Here is a 19,386-nt window from a genome sequence, read left to right as displayed (position 1 = left end):
GTCTCAAACTCCTGAGCTGAAGTGATCCTCCCACCTTGGCCTCTCAAAGTTCTAGGATTACGGGCGTAAGCCACTGCACCCAGCCAGTGACTGAAGAGTGTACTCTTCAGGAATCACCGAAGCTGAAATAGATGAGTGTCAGTAGGGATGACATTACACTGACTGAGGTCACTGGGTGGGCTTAAAACACTGGAGGTTTGTTTAGTCAAGCCACATGCAGCTTCTGTGCTACTTGAAACCAAAAGTAAATGTGCCTTACTTATTGGCACAGAGTCACCTTTCTCCCTCCACATCTCGTCCTCCTCTACCCTCTCCTCTGACTTAGTGCTTTTAGGAGAAAGATAATTAGGAGTGGAGCCAAATTCTCCCTATTCTCAAAGGGGATTGAAAGCAACATACTCAGCCAAGTATACTGGGGAAAACTCAGGAATGGAAGGACTCAAACTTCCATGACTATTTCAGATTAAGGTGCCAAACTCACCATAACCAGTTTTCCAAGGGGAAAGGATGGACTTGCATTTTTTAACTGATGGGGTTTGGGCATGGTTCACAGCAGGAAAGGGAAGCTATCTTGACCTTGTGGTACAGCTGATTCTATGTATACTGCTGTTGCTTCAACATGTGAATGTACAGCAGGAAGTGCCTTTATACTTCTTCATCCCGTAAGCACCAGAGGGTATCACCCCAACTGGGAAGAAAAGCTAAGAGAACAGTGGCGCAAACCTCCCTGACATTTGCCACTAGTGGTGAGATCAGGATTTAGTGCAGTGTCTCTATTCTCTGATGTCTAGTTTATGTTATATTGATATCCTATTGATTGGTAAGTCAGAAGTCTCAGTCTCAAAGGCCCTGAACTGCAATGTTATCACACCTCCATCAGCAGGGGTTGCTGATAAACCCCAGCAAATTTCAGAGGCCTACTCATCAGGTAAAGTTTATAAAGATAGATTCATAACACTCCATCCAACAAAGAAAAACTGTTTCTTCTCCTACCCTCCTCCCAACAAAAATAAAGCCCAGCATCCTATTGGACTCTCTGGGTGCTGGGCAGTATATGCCTTACTTAGGCATTCCACTTTCTCCTTTCTATCAGCTAACCTGCAAGCAAATCAGCAACCTCTAAGTGGGGCTCCAACCAACAGGCTGCTTTGGAAGTTAACCATCAAACTGCAGTGCATTCTCTCTACCTTTAGGGCATCACAACGCTAATGAACCCTTTGAGCTACTAGTCTGAACCCGATGCTTTTGTAGATTAGAGCTTCTGGCAAAAGGAGGCAGTCTCTACCCAAAGGTTATTCCTTGGGTTTTGGACTTGCTGAACCCTGACACAGCTCCCAAGGTACACCAAATCTGAGGAAAAAAAATTAGTTTGCTTTTGGGCTCTTGTTGAAACTGATCCCTAACCACCCATGCAGGTCTTGAGGTTCTCCAGCCTGATATTCCCATCTGGGGGTGAGTCAACTCAGACTTCATGACTAACAAGGTATGAGAAATGTCCACCAAGTTTCACTTGTCAAATAGAAATGGTATACTTAAGAAAGCAGTGGACCCCTTGGCCATCATGAAAAAGTAGCAGCTGCCCAACTGTTGCCCAAAGCAAAGTCACCAGATTAATGGAGACCTTAATTCACTGATGGCTTGGCTAAGCTGAAATTTGATGGTATTCACTGGGCTGCTGCAAGTGCTCAGCCTCTGCACCAACAATGAAAACCCAAAGCAGACATGGTCACTCTGCTCAGTGGGCAGAACTCAAGGCTGTCCTCATGACTCTGGTCAACATTCCCCCAAATTAACCTTGCTATATTTTTACTGGCACTTACGTTGTTGCCAATGGTCTAGCTGTTTAGTCTGCTACTTGGAAGACTTGGCAGATTAAAGACATCCACGCCTCTGGGGCCAAAACTGTAGAAAAAATAGCAGCTGTTGCCGGAACTATCTGGGTCACTCATTTAGATGTGCATCAGCGACTATTCTCTAATGAGACCAACTGGAATCAAGCTGCTAACCAAGCCTGCACTGCCCAGATTGCCACTAACGAAGTCTAGAGCCAACATTATTCTGGATACGGTAACACATCCACCACCATCAGAGACTGGGCACAAATTAGAGGACCCTATGTTTCTTATGCAGAAGTTTGCCACTGTTACGTCAGACTTGTGACACCTGTTACAGCTTGGCCTGCTTGTCTCATAGTGAAGGATCACATAATACAGAGCACTGTCTCTGACTGTTCCTTGCAGACTGACTATACTGGAGCTGTGACCCTAATGCAGGGCTGTCAGTGGTGCTTCACCACTGCTGACATTTCTGACACTTTTTTTTTTTTTTTGAAACGGAGTCTAGCTCTGTCGCCCAGGCTGGGGCGCCATGGCGCGATCTCAGCTCACTGCAACCTCCACCTCCCTGGTTCAAGCAATTATGCCTCAGCCTCCCAAGTAGCTGAGATCACAGGTACACGCCACTATACCTGGCTAATTTTTTTGCATTTTTAGTACAGACAGGATTTCACTATGTTGGTCAGACTGGTCTCAAACTCCTGACCTCAGGCAATCTGCCCACCTCAGCCTCCCAAAATGCTGGGATTACAGGCGTGAGCCACCCCACCCCGCCATGGTGACATGCTGACACTTCTTTAGGTTAAACTGTTGCTGTTCCAGTCTCATCAGCTGGTTCTGGCCACACCACTATGGCTCTTGAAACTAATCTATGCCTTATGTTCACCTTTCTAGACCATCTGCAGTCTGATAATGGTTCAGCTTTATCATATACACAAAAATGACCACAAAAGCTAATCAATAATTGGTTAATAGTCAAGGTAATGATGGACCTTTCATGCTACCATCCATAGATACTGAGTATCTTGTTGAGTATGGCAACAGCATTCTCAAACACTGACTCAAAATGATTTCTGACTCTACTTCCCTCACATCCTCTTTGTCCAAAAATCTGAGTAAAGCAGTTTGATCATTGAATTTAGTTGTCCCTAGAAAGGGATGTCTTCTTGGCTACTTCCTGGATAATGATGAAGACAGAAGGCGAGGGAAGTAATATAAACCTAATCTGAAAAAGCAGGATTCTGTGCCCTGAACATCCTTTTTTTTTTTTTGAGATGGAGTTTTGCTTTTGTTGCCCAGGCTAGAATGCAATGGCACGATCTTGGCTTACTGCAACCTCCGCCTCCCAGGTTCAAGGGATTCTCCTGCCTCAGCCTCCTAAGTAGCTGAGATTACAGGCATGTGCCACGACACCCAGCAAATCCTGTATTTTTTTTTTTAGTAAAGACGGGATTTCACCGTGTTGGTCAGGCTGGTCTCGAACTCCTAACCTTAGGTGATCCACCCGCCTCAGCTTCCCAAAGTGCTGGGATTACAGGCATGAACCACTGCGCCTGGCCCGTCGTGAACATTCTTGAACATTTTCTTTTCCCCAACAATAATCCTGGAACAGCCTGGTACCTTTTAAAGGTGACAGTCTGGTCAAAACCAGGCTTAGGAAATTCGAACTTCATTCTAGTTTGGCCATCTGGATTCTCTTAATGGAGTGACATCATTTTATAGGAATACTGACCACTTGGATTGAATTCACTGCTTGCCAAGTACACTCACTTATAACAGCCCATGTGAGCCAAAGTGGGAAACATAATGGGTCTCTAAGTTTTAAATGTCCTTGCCCTTCTTGTATATGACCATACCAGATGAAAGGTCTGGATAAGAGGAGGGGATGACTGGAAAAGAGGTGAAGGAGGAATGACAATCTTGACATCTAGGGAGAGAAACATCTTACAACTCCAGAAGATATGGGGCAGGAGGGACAATAATCTTTGTCAAGCTGGGCGTGGTGGCTCACACCTATAATACCAGCACTTTGGGAGGCTGAGGCGGGAGGATCGTTTGAGTCCAGGAGTTTAAGAACAGCCTGGAGAACATAGTAAGACCGCATCTCTACAAAAAACTATAAAAGATTAGCTGGGCATGGTGGCACATGTCTACAGTCGCAGCTCTGCTGGGAGGCTGAGGTGTGAGGATCATTTGAGCCTGAGAAGTTATAGCTGCAGTGAGCTGTGACTGCACCACTGCACTCCAGCCTGGGTGACACAGTGAGACCCTGTCTCCAAAAACAAAACAAACCTACTTTGTCTTTCAGAACTGCCCCTAGAACCTTTCAAATTAAGAAAAATGCTCAGTTGCAAGTCTCTCCAACGGCTACAAGCATTTTTAAACTGACTGCTGTGTTTGCCATTCCCTGCCAAGTTGTTTCCCTTAACTTTACCAACATGTCTTCTAAAAACAGCTGGGGATGACTCCTGTGTGTCAGAGGCAAAACACCATGCTCCACTACCATTCTCATAGCTGAGATCAATCCATGAGGTGGACAGCTACTACTTAACTCAGCTGGCATTCAGGAGCTTGTGATAAATAGGACAGACTCGCCTGGGCGTGGTGGCTCGTATCTGTAATCCCAGCACCTTGGGATGCCAAAGCCGGCAGATCACTTGAGGTCAGGAGTTCGAGACCAGCCTGGTCAACGTGGTGAAACCCCGTCTCTACTAAAAATACAAAAGTTAGCTCAGCCTGGTGGCACGTGCCTGTAGTCCCAGCTACTGGGGAGGCTGAGGCAGGAGAATCGCTTGAACCTGGGAGGCGGAGGCAGTGAACCAAGATCGCGTCACTGCACTCTAGGTTGGGCGACAGAGCGGGACTCCATCTCAAAAATAAATAAATAAATAAATAAAAATAAATAAATAGGACTGTCCTGTCCTCACAGTCTCTCCAAAAACCAGAACTAGACTCAATCATTCTAATTGAACTGGGAAAGGAGACTACATTGGAGGCCATGTCAATCTGTGCCTCTACACTGATGCAGGTCCTACTTTGGAAGCATGTACAATTGCAAACAGTACTTTCCTTTCAGGGTTCCTATGTGCCCCTGGGACTGTGCTTGTGTGGAAGCCAGGTACTAATTTCCTTGCCTCAAAAAAATACAATGCCTTGCAAGGCGCGGTGGCTCACGCACGTAATCCCAGCACTTTGGGACTCCGAGGCAGGTGTGTCACCTGAGGTCGGGAGTTCGAGACCCATCTGACCAACATGGGGAAACCCCAACTCTGCTAAAAATACAAAAATTAGCAGGGCGTAGTGGCAGGTGCCTGTAATCCCAGCTGCTAGGGAGGCTGAGGCAGGAGTACTGTTTGAGCCCGGGAAGCAGTGGTTGCAGCAAACTGAGATGTGTCACTGCACACCAGCCTGGGCGACAGAGCGAGACTCCATCTCAAAAAAACAAAACAAAACAATGACTTACACCTAAGAGGTGGTTATAGGAGACCATCAAGTGTTTAAGGAAGACCAAGCAGCCCTTGGGTGACTGTGGAAGTCTCATTTAAGGATACTCTTGGTTAGAAATTCTCAAAGGGATGCTTCCTAGAGTAATAACTGACTTATTTATGCACATCCTGTGGGAAGTTTTCCCTAACAGTAGGAGTAATCCAATTAAAAAAGTGGTACGACATTGTGCATGACTTAAGCTGATGTGTACACTGTTACTGCTTGGGCTCTGGAAGGCATTTATGTCAGCTTCAAGCCACTGGGGGGCCAGGTTTGTCATGAATGATAAACTTGCCCTAGTAGACATCCTCCCGATGGGACAATGCGGAGTCTGTAATTGTAACTGTAAAACATCTTGCTATACTTAGATTAATGCCCAGGGCTAAGTGGAAAATTCAATACAGAAACTGAAAAAGAAAGTCACCTGTTTTTCTAGAGATTTGTTCAGTTGATTGAGTCCAGGATGAACCTTAGTGGGGTGGGTGCATGATTAAGGTCAACAGGGCAGGGTGGCCAAATCCTGCTGCTTAAAGTTCTGTTGACTTCAATAAATCCTTAAATAAATCCAGTATGAGAAAAACTGAATGGATTAGGTCCTGGTCCCTGTGTTGTTTGTTTGTTTTTGGGACAGAGTTTTGCTCTTGTTGCCCAAGCCAGAGTGCAATGGCGCAATCTCAGTTCACTGCAGCCTCAGCAATTCTCCTGCCTCAGCCTCCTGAGTAGCTGGGATTACAGGCATACATCACCACGCCCAGATAATTTTTTTGTATTTTTAGTAGAAATGGGGTTCCAGCACGTTAGCCAGGCTGGTCTCGAACTCCTGACCTCAGATAATCCACCCGTCTCAGCCTCCCAAAGTGCTAGGATTACAGGCGTGAGCCACCGTACCCAGCCAGGTCCTGGTCCATATGATCAGATTACTCAGAGTGGCTAAAGAAAGTGATGTACTTATGGGGAAAATTCAGTACCAGCCAGGATAATACAGAAACAAGGATATGGAACAAGACAACTCTCCATGGATCCTCATGTTTCTGCATGTCTTATAAACTAAGACACTGAGAGCCTTTTATTTTGGACTATCTTTTCAAAGTTGTCTGTATAGCAAAGGACTTTGGAAAACAGAGCCCATCCTCTTCCAGAGTGGAGAGTAGGTTTATTTATTGTCCAGTATAATAATGTTTCTTCTACAGGAAAGGTTAGGCAGGTTTGCTTGCAGCTCATTATAAAAGATTTGGGTTTCCTAAAGCTCAGAATTCCTCAATTGTGATGCAAACAACTGTGAGCACAGTACACGCCTAGGCCACTGTGTCACCCCTGTGGGACGAGGGGGACAGGGAACAAGAAAAACTGATACAAACATGGAACTCATGCTGCTTTCTTTGCTCTAAGTAATCAAGTCCTTTTCTCTCTGACTCAAGAGTCTCATGTCTCTTGCCGGCAACCATGATAAACTGTTGGTTAAAAAGTTACTACCTTGCAAATAGGATAAAATCTCAGACCCCCGCAATGTTGCCCCCACCCAGTTCTTGACAATAACCCCATTTTAAAAAATAGGCAAAAGATCTGATCAGGCACCTTGCCAAGGAATACAAACAGATGGCAAAAAAGCACATTAAAAAATATCCAACACCATTAGTCATTAGAGATATGCAAATTTAAACCACCATATACCCACCAGCCCGGCTAAAATAAAAAAGCCCAACCATATCAAGTATTAACAAGGCTGTGAAAAACTGGAGCATTCATAGGCTACAGAATGGAATGTAGAATGGCACAACCATTTTTGAAAGAGTCTGGCAGTATCTTAAAATATTAAGCATATATTTACCATACAAGCCAGCTATTCTACTAAGAGGTATCTACCAAGAAAAATGAAAGCATATATCCAAAAACTTGTTACACAAACATTCATAGCCACTTTATTTGTAATAGCCAAACATTGGAAACAACCTAAATGTCTGTCAACAGGTGAGTCAACAAATTGTGATATAGCCATACAATGGAATACTTAGCAGGTAAAAGGAATGAACTACTTATACACACACTAATATACATGAATTTATTTATTTTTTGATCCACCCGCCTCGGCTGCCCAAAGTGCTGAGATTATAGGCGTGAGTCACCGTGCCCAGTCTTTTTTTTCTCCCTCTGTCTCCCAGGCTGGAGTGCAATGGCACGATCTCGGCTCACTGCAGCCTCTGCCTCCCAGGTTCAAGCAATTCTCGCTCAGCCTCCCAAGTAGCTGGGATTACAGGCATCCGCCATTATGCCCAGCTAATTTTTGTAGAGATGGGGTTGCGCTATGTTGGCCAGGCTGGTCTTGAACTCCTGACCTCAAGCGATCTGCCCGCCTCGGCCTGCCAAAGTGCTGGGATTACAGGCGTGAGCCACCACACCCAGCATGAATTTCAAAATAATTATGATAAGTGAAAGAAATCAGACAAGCACTACCATACTATTAACGTGTACATAAAATTGTAGGGATGAAGATAGGAATAGGAAGAGAGGAATAGATTACAAAATTACACAAGGCAACTAGAGAGTGATGGGCAGTTTATTACATATTATACCTTATTAAAGTTTTAAAAATATTAATACTACAATAACACACCACTATATATCCAATTAGAATGACTAAAGCAGGAATCAGTAAACTCTGGCCTAACAGTAGTAGCATGTTTTATGTCAACAAAGTTTTATTAAAACATAGCTACATCCATTCATTTACATACTGTCTATAGCTGTCTTGCTACAACAGCAGATCTGAATAACTGCAACAGAGACTATATGGCATTTAAGTCTAAATATTTATGTCCCTTTAATAAAATGTTTGCCATCTCCTGACCTAAAGTTTAAAAAAATCTTGACAATATCAAGTGCTGGTGAAGATAGGGCATAAGTAGTTGTGTTGCACACAAATATGTAAATGGATAAAACCACTTTTTTATTTTGAGACAGGGTCTCGTTCTGTTGCACAGGCTGGAGTACGGCGGCATGATCACTGCTCACTTGCAGCCTCAACCTCCTGGGCTCAAGCAATCCTCCTACCTCAGCTCCCCAAGTAGCTGAGACTACAGGCATGTGCCACCACACCTAGCTAGTTAAAAAAAAAAAATTTTTCTTTTTTTTTTGTAGAGACAAGGGTCTCACCATGTTGCCCAGGCTAGTCTTGAACTCCTGGGATCAAGGTATGCTCCTGCCTTAGCCTCCCAAAGTACTAGGATTACAGGCATGAGCCACCATGCCCAGCACAAAAAACCACCTTTTTTTTTTTTTTTTTTTGAGAAAAAAAAAAAAGTGCTCTTGTCGCTCAGGCTGGAGTGCAATGGCACGATCTTGGCTCACTGCAACCTCCGCCTCCCAAGTTCAAGCAATTCTCCTGCCTCAGCCTCCCAAGTAGCTGGGATTACAGGTGCCCACCACCACACCCAGCTATTTTTTTGTATTTTTAGTAGAAATGGGGTTTCACCATGTTGGTCAGGCTGGTCTCAAACTGCTGACCTCAGGCGATCCACCCACCTCAGCATCCCAGAGTGCTGGGATTAAAGGCATAAACCACCACGCCCAGTCATTAAACCACTTTTTAAAAAACTGACAAACTGTCTTCCAAAGTTAAACATACACATACCAAACAACTAAGCTCTATTCCACTTCTAGATATTTACTAAGAGAAATGAAAGCATATATCCACTCAAAGAGTTGTATACAGCAGCATTATTCTAATAGACAAAAACTAAAAAAAACTACCCAAAAGTCATCAGATAAACAAATTGTAGTATACTCACCCTGTGGAATACTACTCAGCAATGAAAAGGAACAAAATAACACCTACAACCACCTGGACAAATCTCTAAAACACACTGCTAAGGTAAATAAAGTCAAATATGAACTTTGTACGGTACACTATAGAAAAACTAGTGATAAAAATCAGATCAATGACTGCCTGGGGCTAGAGATCAGGATCAACTGCAAAGAATCATGAGACAAGCTTCTAGAATGATAAAAATGTTCCCCAATCTTGATTGTGGTGGTATCTTTATCACTGTACATATATATATATATATATTTTCAGATGGAGTCTCTTTCTGTCATCCAGGCTGGAATGCAATGGCGTGATCTTGGCTTACTGCAACCTCTACCACCTGAGTTCAAGCAATTCTCCTGTCTCAGCCTCCTGAGTAGATGGGACTGCAGGCGCACACCACCACACCTAGCTATTTTGCATTTTTAGTAGAGACAGGGCTTCACCATATTGGTCAGGCTGGTCTCGAACTCTTGACCTCAGGTGATCTGCCTGCCTCGGCCTCCCAAAGTGCTAGGATTATAGGCATGAACCACTGCGCCCAACTCATACACAGTTTTGTTTTTTGTTGTTGTTGTTGAGACACAGTCTCGCTCTATCGCCCAGGCTGAAGTGCACTGGCACAGTATCGGCTCACTACAAGCTCCGCCTCCCAGGTTCATGCCATTCTCCTGCCTCAGCCTCCTGAGCAGCTGGGACTATAGGCGCCTGCCACCACGCCCAGCTAATTTTGTTTTGTATTTGTAGCAGAGACAGGGTTTCACCACGTTAGCCAGGATGGTCTCGATCTCCTGACCTCATGATCCGCCGCCTCGGCCTCCCAAAGTGCTGGAATTACAGGCGTGAGCCACCGTGCCCCGCCATACAGTTTTAAGTAAACAATAATGTAATTTCAGCAAAGCAAAATGAGGTCCTAATTTTTTTTTCGGTGTTGTTCAAAAGGTTTACCCTACATTTCAAAAATAATTCTATAATACATATGTGACAAGCGTACCTTACGCACCTTCTGTATTTGCAAAATAGTCATACAATTGCCTTAAGTAGTCCAGCTAAATTAATTTTTATTCCTGAATTGTTTAGCCTGTTAAATCATGTCTTCCTAAGGTCCCATAAAGCCCTTGGTTATTGCTTTTGTAGTCATTCCTTTGATGACATTTATTTGCTCCATTAATATGAAATTAATTAATGGAGAAACACTCCAATACCAATTCTACCATAACTTTCCACTTAAGGATCAACTCATGGTATAATCAATTGGAAGATATTTTAAATGACAAACTCAACTTGTCTGGTATCAGTAACACAAATAACTACAAGAATTTATTAACAGTTGAAACTAACTGTTAACTCTTGCCTGGCCACTCACTTTTGAAGGGAATTCCTATTTGAAATATACTAAAATAAGGAAAAAAATTGGGCATCTTATGCTGAAAAAGTACGGTTTCTTTTTGTTCTTTTCAAGTACAAGTGTTGAGGTAAATTGTAAACTACTACTTTTTTGGTTTGTTTGTTTTGAGATGGAGTCTCACTCTATCACCCAGGCTGGAGTGCAGTGGTGCGATCTTGGCTTACTGCAACCTCTGCCTCCCGGGTTCAAGCGATTCTCCTGCCTCAGCCTCCCAAAAACTGGGATTACAGGTGCATGCCACCATGTCTGGCTATTTTTTGTATTTTTAGTAAAGACAAGGTTTCACCATTTTGGTCAGGCTGGTCTCAAACTTCTGACCTCAAGTGATCCACCTGCCTCAGCCTCCCAGAGTGCTGGAATTACAGGTGTGAGCCACTGCACCTGGCTATAAACTACTTCTTAACCAGTTTTCTTATGCTTGTCTTAACTATAGGTATGACCTACTGAACTCAGATCCCTATCCCAAACAGGAATAATTAAAGAACAAGAAAAGTGCTGCTACCAGGCTTTTGTTTTGCAGAGTGCAGTAAGCCAGCTTGTATTCAGAACTGAACAGCAAGGAAAGAGATTTTAAAGGCTTATGAGGGAAGAAAAGGACATAAATCTGGCAACTGAGTATTCCAAGAGGCGTAATTTCGAGGTAGTTTTTCAAACCCATCCAAACGCCTCCTAAAGATGAAAAAAACACATAATCCCTGCCTCAGAGAGGTTGGAGACTCTTAGAAAAATGTGGGAACACTAATATGATTACTGTTTTAATGAAAAATGTAAAACAACAAATACTGAATAATAGAAGTACCTAAGTCAACCTGCTTGGCTCAGTGAGGAAAAGTTTCAGAGAACAGGTTGCTGACTCTCACCTGAGACCAGAAAGATGAGTAAAATTTTGCCAATGAACAACCGGACAGATGGCATTCCAAGAAATGAAAAGAACATATGCATAATCATGTTATTATGTGGCAGGTATGGTTTTAAGAGCTTTACACATGCCACTTCCTTAAAAGATAAATCTAAGACAGGATAAAATATTTGGAGATTTGATCTGACTCACAGCTCACTTTTCAAATAGCTCTAACCACAAGACATTTGTCAAAAAACAATCAATGGCAACTGTTTATTATTGCAGCTACTGTGGTGGCATTACAAGTTTGGGCTATCAAGAAGCTGAACAAAAACTGAAAGGAAAAACTGGAGAATGAGATATTCATAGGCGGCTTTAAAAAGCTCTGACAGGCTGGACTCTGATGGCTCTGATGGCTCATGCCTGTCATCCCAGTACTTTGGGAGGTCGAGGCCGGTGGATCACCTGAGGTCAGAAGTTCAAGACCAGCTTGGGCAACATGGTGAAACCCCGACTCTACTAAAAACACACAAAATAATTAGCTGGACATGGTGGCAAGTGCCTGTAATCCCAGCTACTCAGGAGGCTGAGGCAGGAGAATCACTTGAACCTGGTAGGTGGAGGTTGCGGTAAGCCGAGACCATACCAACACAAAACTCCATCTCCAAAAAAAAAAAAAACCTCTGACATATTCCAGAGAACCTAGAAGGCCATGCACATGCACAGAGCTGTATACACGTCCAGGAAAGACCTTCGCAACTCTCTACGTGACCTTGAGGTTCTGTTAACACACGAAGTAAAGGCTAAAGTAGTTGTAAACTGCTCGATGGGACACTGATGGTGTGCCCTATAAAGAGTTCCCCAACAAAAATGTGGAGATTTACTGGTTTAAGACATTTAAGAAAATTTCTGTCCAATGATCACTTTGTTCAGTAAACTACCTATGCAGAGACTTCAATGGCCATACACACAAAATACAGACTGTATAGAATTACAGGAAAGGAATTACACAAGTCCAGGAAAGTTGCTAAACCAGTAACAACAATAAAACAATGTCTGGCTCATCTAAACTAGTTCCAGTGGGATAGGAAATTAAGAAACTTCAAATACAGTATGTAGTCAAAGATGATAAACTTGCAACAGTGGAGAAGCAGATCACTGCTTTTGAGGACTATGATGTAGTCCATGGATGTGGCTGCTTTCAACAAGATCTAAAATCCATCCTGGATCGCTGCACTTAAATAAAAGCTTGAGGTTGGGCGCAGTGGATCATGCTTGTAATCTCAGCACTTTGGGAGATAGAGGCGGGTGGATCATGAGGTCAAGAGATTGAGACCATCCCGGCCAACATGGTGAAACCCCCGTCTCTACTAAAAATACAAACATTAGCTGGGCGTGGCGGCATGTGCCTGTAGTCCCAGCTACTCAAGAGGCTGAGGCAGCAGAATTGCTTGAACTCGGGAGGCAGACGCTGCAGTGAGCCAAGATCGCGCCATTGCACTCCAGCCTGGTAACAGAGTGAGACTCCGTCTCCAGAGGAAAAAAAAAAAAAAAAAAAGCTTGAAAGATTAAAAAAAGAAACCATGTCTGGCCAAGTATGGTGGCTCATGCCTATAATCCCAGCACTCTGGGAGGCTGAGGTGGGCACATCTCTTGAGCCCAGGAGTTCAAGACTAGCCTGGGCAATATGATGAAACCCTGTCTCTAAAAAAAATACAAAAATTAGCCGGGCATGGTGGCAAGCGTCTGTGGTCCCAGCTACTTGGGAGGCTAAGGTGGGAGGATCTCTTGAGCCCGGGAGGTTGAAGCTGCAGTGAGCTGAGATTGTGCCACTGCACTCCAGCCTGGGTGACAGAGCAAGACCCTGCCTCAAAAAACAAACCAAACCCAAACAAATCATGTCTGAGAGAGAGAATGGGGGTGGGGAGGTAGGGGGTGGGATCTAAATACAACTTATTTTAAAATATCCAATTTTTGGCCAGGCGCCATGGCTCATGCCTATAATCCCAGCACCTTGGGAGATCGAGGCAGGTGTATCACGAGGTCAGGAGGTCAAGACTAGCCTGGCCAAGATGGTGAAACATCGTCTCTACTAAAGATACAAAAAAATTAGCTGGGTTTGGTGGCAGGCGCCTGTAATCACAGCTACTCGAGAGGCTGAGGCAGAGAACTGCTTGAACCCAGGAGGTGGAGGTTGCAGGGAGCCGAGATCACGCCACCGCACTCCAGCCTGGGTGACAGAGCGAGACACCAACTAAAAAAAAAAAAAAAAAAAATAGATTTTTGTTTTTTTTTCTTTTCATTTTGAAAACGTTTTTTTGAGATGAAGTCTCGCTCTGTCACCCAGGCTAGAGTACAGTGGCGAGATCTCGGCTCACTGTAACCACCTCCTCCCCGGTTCAAGCAATTCTCTGCCTCAGCCTCCCAAGCAGCTGGGATTACCAGGAGCCCGCCACCATGCCTGGCTAATTTTTTTGTATTTTTAGTAGAGATGGGGTTTCACTATCTTCGCCAGGCTGGTCTTCAACTCCTGACCTCACGATACACCTGCCTTGGCCTTCCAAAGTACTGGGATTACAGGTGTGAGCCACCGTGCCCAGGCCAAAAATCTAATTTTTAATAAAAAAAAGATATACGATATCTTTTTTTAAAGATATACGAATAAACAGTAAAATACAGCTCATGAACAGGGAAAAAAGTCAACATAAACCATCCCTGTAGAAGTTTAAAAATTGCATTATTATAAACAGCCAACATATAATACTACTGCCTTTTTCTTTTCAAAGGGAACTCTTCAGAACATATTACATGCCTATCTGGCTCAAGAAACAAATCAACGTTACTGTGTTTATACTGAAAAGCACTGATGATTTTAGGTACTATTGGGATCCCAGTTTTTTGCTTTTTTTGAGACAGGGTCCTACTCTCACCCAGGCTGGAGTGCAGTGGTGCAATCTCGGCTCACTGCAACCTCTGAGTCTCCCATGCTCAAGCGATCCTACCACCTCAGCCTCCTGAGTAGCTGGGACTATAGTTGCACGGAACAATGCCAGCTAATTTTTGTATTTTTCACAGAGTTCGCATTTCGCCATGGTGCCCAGGGCCTGGTCTCAAACTCCTGAGGCCCAAGCAATCCACCCATCTTGGCCTCCCAAAGTGCTGGGATTTACAGGCATGAGCCACAACCTTCTCCAAAGTGACATACCACTCACTATCATGAGCAGCAAAAGGGCCACAGAGAACATTCTTTCAGAAGGCTCTCTTTCAAGATTTAACCACAAATCTGACATCGCCCCATCCATATGTATTTCCTTTAATCTTTTTGAGAAGAGATGGCCTGATCAGGTATATATCCTCAGAACGCATCTCTAGTTTGACATCCATGCTCAGGTCTCTGCAAGAGAGTACTGACCTAGTTTTAATTAGCATGTATCCATCTATCTATTCACAAATGTTTCCTGTACACCTGCTATATGCCAGGTGCTAAGCATCAAAGAATATATATACATACCAAGCTCTTATCAGAAAAGTTTACTCTTGAACTGTCAAACTAAGAGATGATATTTATGGACGAGTACAGTTCAGTATTCTTAGAGTTATCTAAATTTTTATCTCTTAAAAAAACTTTTCTTCAGCCAGGCACGGTGGCTCACACCTGTAATCCCAGCACTTTGGGAGGCTGAGGCGGGCAGATCACTTAAGGTTGGGAGTTTGAGATCAGCCTGGGCAACATGGCGAAACCTCTACTAAAAACACAAAACTTTGCTGGGCATGGTGGCGGGCACCTGTAATCCCAGCTACTCAGGAGGCTGAGGCAGGGAGAATTGCTTGAACCCGGGAGGTGGAGGTTGTAGTGAGCTGAGATTGCGCCACTGCACTCGAGTGTGAGAGACAGAGCACGACTTCGTCTCAAAAAAATAAGATAAAATAACATTCCAGTAGAGTCCTCAGAGAAATAAATTTGATCTTTTAACTAAACCACAACAGTGAGTTAAGATTAAATCATTGTGCCGCTATGTGAAACTGATTTTACCAAACTGTTTTGGCATCATGCCAATGATCTGTATTGAGAAACATAAAAAACAGTACCAGGAGGTAATAGTTCATACTTAAGAGTACTCATTTAGTCAGATGCCATGCTAAATGCTTTGCATGCATTAATTCATTCAACCCTCACAAATAATCAAATTCCATGTAGCAAGTACCGTTTATTACTCTCATTTGACAGAGGAGGACACAGCTGACAGGATTAAGTAACTTAATTAAGGCCACAGTGGTAGAAACAGGATATTAACCGAGGGAAACTGACTCCAGAGCTCCTGTTCTTAGTAACTATGTTACACTGCCATTATCCATTAAGTAAGGATGTTAAGGTCTCTATTCATTATCGCCTTTCATGTTTTCTCTTTTTTAAAAAACAAACAAGGTCTCACTCTGTTGCCCAAGCTGGTATGCAGTCAGTGGCGTCATCACGGCTCGCTGCAGCTACACCTTGCCAGGCTCAGGTGATCCTCCCATCTCAGCTCCTCAGTAGTTGGGACCACAGGCGTGCACTACCACAACCAGCTAATTTCTGTATTTTTTGTAGAGACAGGGTTTCACCATGTTGCCCAGGCTGGTTGTGAACTTCTGGGCACAAGTTATCCATCCACCTCAGCCTTCCAAAGTGCTGAGATTACAGGCATAAGCCACTGGGCCTGGCCTAATGTTTTCTTAATACTTCTCAGGAGAAATTTTAATACTAGGAACGGCTCCTCGGCAATTGATTTGTTCTCGGCTTCTAAGAAGGAATAACTTAACTGACTACTCTTTTTATTTGAACTAGGTGCACTTAAGAGCTAGATTTACCACATCTACTATATAGACTTACAGTATATGTTTTTGGCTATCATACTTCTACTTCTAACTTGTAATGATTATCTCTTTATTCCACCAATTTATTTCCACCTAGTTCCCTATTTTTAAACAGTATTACGTTAATCTTTGTAAGCCAAACCCTTTTTGTAGGATAAGGCTTGGTACAAACAATAACTTGAATCCAACAAAACAGTTTACAGGGATCCAGATCCTTAAAAAGCTGTCTAGACTTATTAGATATCAAAGATGCTACTTTAATATTAGCAGTTTTAACACATGAACAGAAAATCAAAGTCAAGTGAAAGATCAGTATCCAGAAAAATTTTTTATAGATCCTTAAATATTCTTAATTCTTCTGAAGAACTCCGTTCATGGCATGACACATACTATAAGTTCTTCACTAACAGAATGAACATGACTGAATGACTATCTGAACCCCATTAAAGAAATAAGTACCTGACTTCAAGGGCTTTGATAGCTTCTAGCATTTGTAGAAACTCTGCTGCTTTCCATACATCATTGGCTTCTTCTTCTCCTTGTATCATTAATTTTGCTGTATATGTGAACTCAATTAAATGGCGAAAGGCCATTTTACTAACACCTGCAAAGAAGATGTACATTAGAGCATGTAATCATATTGACCTCAAATCTTACAATGTTTAGTAAAGAAAGAAAAGCCCAGGGCTTGGAGCTTGATTAGTATTTATTTTTGAAAACTATTTTCTGGCAGAATTCTCATTAGCAATATAATAATATTGCAGCTAAATTCCAACACTACCTAGCTGGAAAATCTTAAACTAAGATTTTTCCGGAAGATTTCTTGAGGCTCTTGGAGAACAGTTAAGATTCTATCACTCAAATATATGAATTGGCTATTACATGTCAGACATGCTATATTTCTTGCCAGGGAGATTACAGCTGTGCCAACTCAGCTCCAAAATCTTCAATAGCTTTTCACAACTTAGCAAACAAAATTTAGTACCTCTCTGACTTTATTTCAAGGCCCTTCACATTATTTTCCTATTTACCTTTCCAAATTTTAAACTATATCACACACACACACTATATACTGTTTCTCAAACAAACCCTGCACTTTCTAATAGCTGACTTGCCTTTATTTTATTCATTTATTTTGAGACGGAGTTTCACTCTTGTTGCCCAGGCTGGAATGCAGTAGTGTGATCTTGGCTCACCACAATCTCTGCCTCCCAGAGTCAAGAGATTGTCCTGCCTCAACCTCCCGAGTTCCTGGGATCACAGGCATGTACCACCACGCCCAGCTAATTTTGAATTTTTAGTAGATACAGGGTTTCTCCATGTTTTTCAGGCTGGTCTCAAACTCCTGACCTCAGGTGATCTGCCCGCTCAGCCTCCCAAAGTGCTGGGATTACAGGCGTGAGCCACGGCGCCTGACCTGACTTGCCTTTATTAACACCTTCCTAGTTGGATGCTTAATCATTTTATCTCTGATTATACTCATCCTACCACTCACCCCTTAAAGGTCCAACTCTAATGTCACATGTTCAATGAAACCTTTTAACATTTATTGTAATAAGAACATGAGATCTTAACACATTTTTAAGTGTACATTATTGACTACAGGTACAATGTTGTATAGATCTCTAGTTTATTCATCTTGCTCAATTGAAACTTTATGCCCATTGATGAGTAACTGCCCATTTCCTCCTCCCTCCCAGCTCCTAGCAACCCCTATTCCACTCTTTCAATCTATTTTAGATAGCTCATATGAGTAGAAGTGACTATTTTAGATTCCTCTAAAATGATAAATGGAAATACGCAGTGTATGTCTTTCTGTGCCTGGCTTATTTCACTTAGCATAATGTCCTCAAGGTTCATCCATGTGCTTGCATATGCAGAATATTCTTATTCTTAAAAGCTGAATAGTATTCCATGGGATACATATACTACGTTTTCTTTTCTTTTTTTTTTTTTTGAGACGGAGTCTCGCTCTGTCACCCAGGCTGGAGTGCAGTGGCCAGATCTCAGCTCACTGCAAGCTCCGCCTCCCGGGTTTACGCCATTCTCCTGTCTCAGCCTCCCGAGTAGCTGGGACTACAGGCGCCTGCCACCTCGCCCGGCTAAGTTTTTGTATTTTTTTAGTAGAGACGGGGTTTCACTGTGTTAGCCAGGATGGTCTCGATCTCCTGACCTCGTGATCCGCCCGTCTCGGCCTCCCAAAGTGCTGGGATTACAGGCTTGAGCCACCGCGCCCGGCCTACTACGTTTTCTTTACCCATTAATCTATCGACGAGTATTTAAGTTATTTCCTCTCGTGGCTACTATAAATAGTTCTGCAATGAACATAGGAGTGCTAAAACTTCAAGATCCTGATTTCAGTCCTTTTGGATAAATGTTCAGTAAGTGGGATTGCTGAATTGTATGGTATTTTAATTTTTTGTGGAATATTCATACTGTTTTCCATAATGGCTGCACCTATTCCTACCAACATTGTGCAAGGATTCCAATTTATTTATATCCTCACCAACACTAGTTGTCTTTTGTCTTTTTTTTGAGAGCCATCCTGAAAAGCGTGAAGTGATACTTCATAGTGGTTTTGATTTGCATTTCCCTGATGACTAGTGACACTGAACATTTTTTTCATGTATCTGTTGGCCATCTGTATGTTTTCTTTGCAGAAAGGTCTATTCAAGTTCTTAGCACATTAAAAAAAAAAATTTTTAATTTTTTTTTGCATCATTTGGACTGTAAAGTTACATTTTTTAATTGAGTAGATTTTTTTTTTACGATCAGTTGTGGGAGTTTCTTATATATTTTTGGGATTCACTCCTTATCATTTATTTGGTTTTGCAAATATTTTCTCCCATTCCTTAGATTTCCTTTTCACCCTCAGTTGTTTCCTTTGCTGTACAGAAGCTTTTAAGTTTGATGTAGTCCCACCTGTCTTATTTTCTGTTGTTGGCTGTGCTTTAGATGTCACATCCACGAAATCACTAAAAACGACGTCATGAAGCTTCCCTTCATGTTTTCTTCCAGGAGATTTACATTTTTTGGTCTTATGTCTAAGTCTCTAACTCATTTTGAGTTTTTTTCTTTTTATGGTAGAAGACAGGGGTTCAATTTCATCTTTTTGCATGTGAATACCTAGTTCTTTCAACATCATTTGTTGCAGAAAATA

General features: G+C 42.6%; 1 protein-coding gene across 39 annotated transcripts in view; it reads right to left on the bottom strand.

Moving 5' to 3' along the window:
- The window catches only part of ZNF131 (zinc finger protein 131), a 113,391-nt gene that overhangs the window by 18,965 nt on the left and 75,040 nt on the right, over nt 1-19,386 (bottom strand). For 26 of the 39 annotated variants that reach the window (XM_045394736.2, XM_073993403.1, XM_015451337.3 and 23 more), the window contains one exon: nt 16,686-16,830. The exons of the other annotated variants lie outside the window; for them this stretch is intronic. In XM_045394736.2, the coding sequence (XP_045250671.1) occupies nt 16,686-16,830 (145 nt within the window). The remainder of the gene's footprint in view (nt 1-16,685; nt 16,831-19,386) is intronic. 39 annotated transcript variants of the gene reach the window in all.

The sequence above is a fragment of the Macaca fascicularis genome, chromosome 6 (genome assembly GCF_037993035.2).
Source record: "Macaca fascicularis isolate 582-1 chromosome 6, T2T-MFA8v1.1".
NCBI classification, from domain to species: domain Eukaryota; kingdom Metazoa; phylum Chordata; class Mammalia; order Primates; family Cercopithecidae; genus Macaca; species Macaca fascicularis.
Note: the sequence above shows the minus strand (reverse complement) of the source record. Positions and strands in the feature narration are given on the sequence as shown.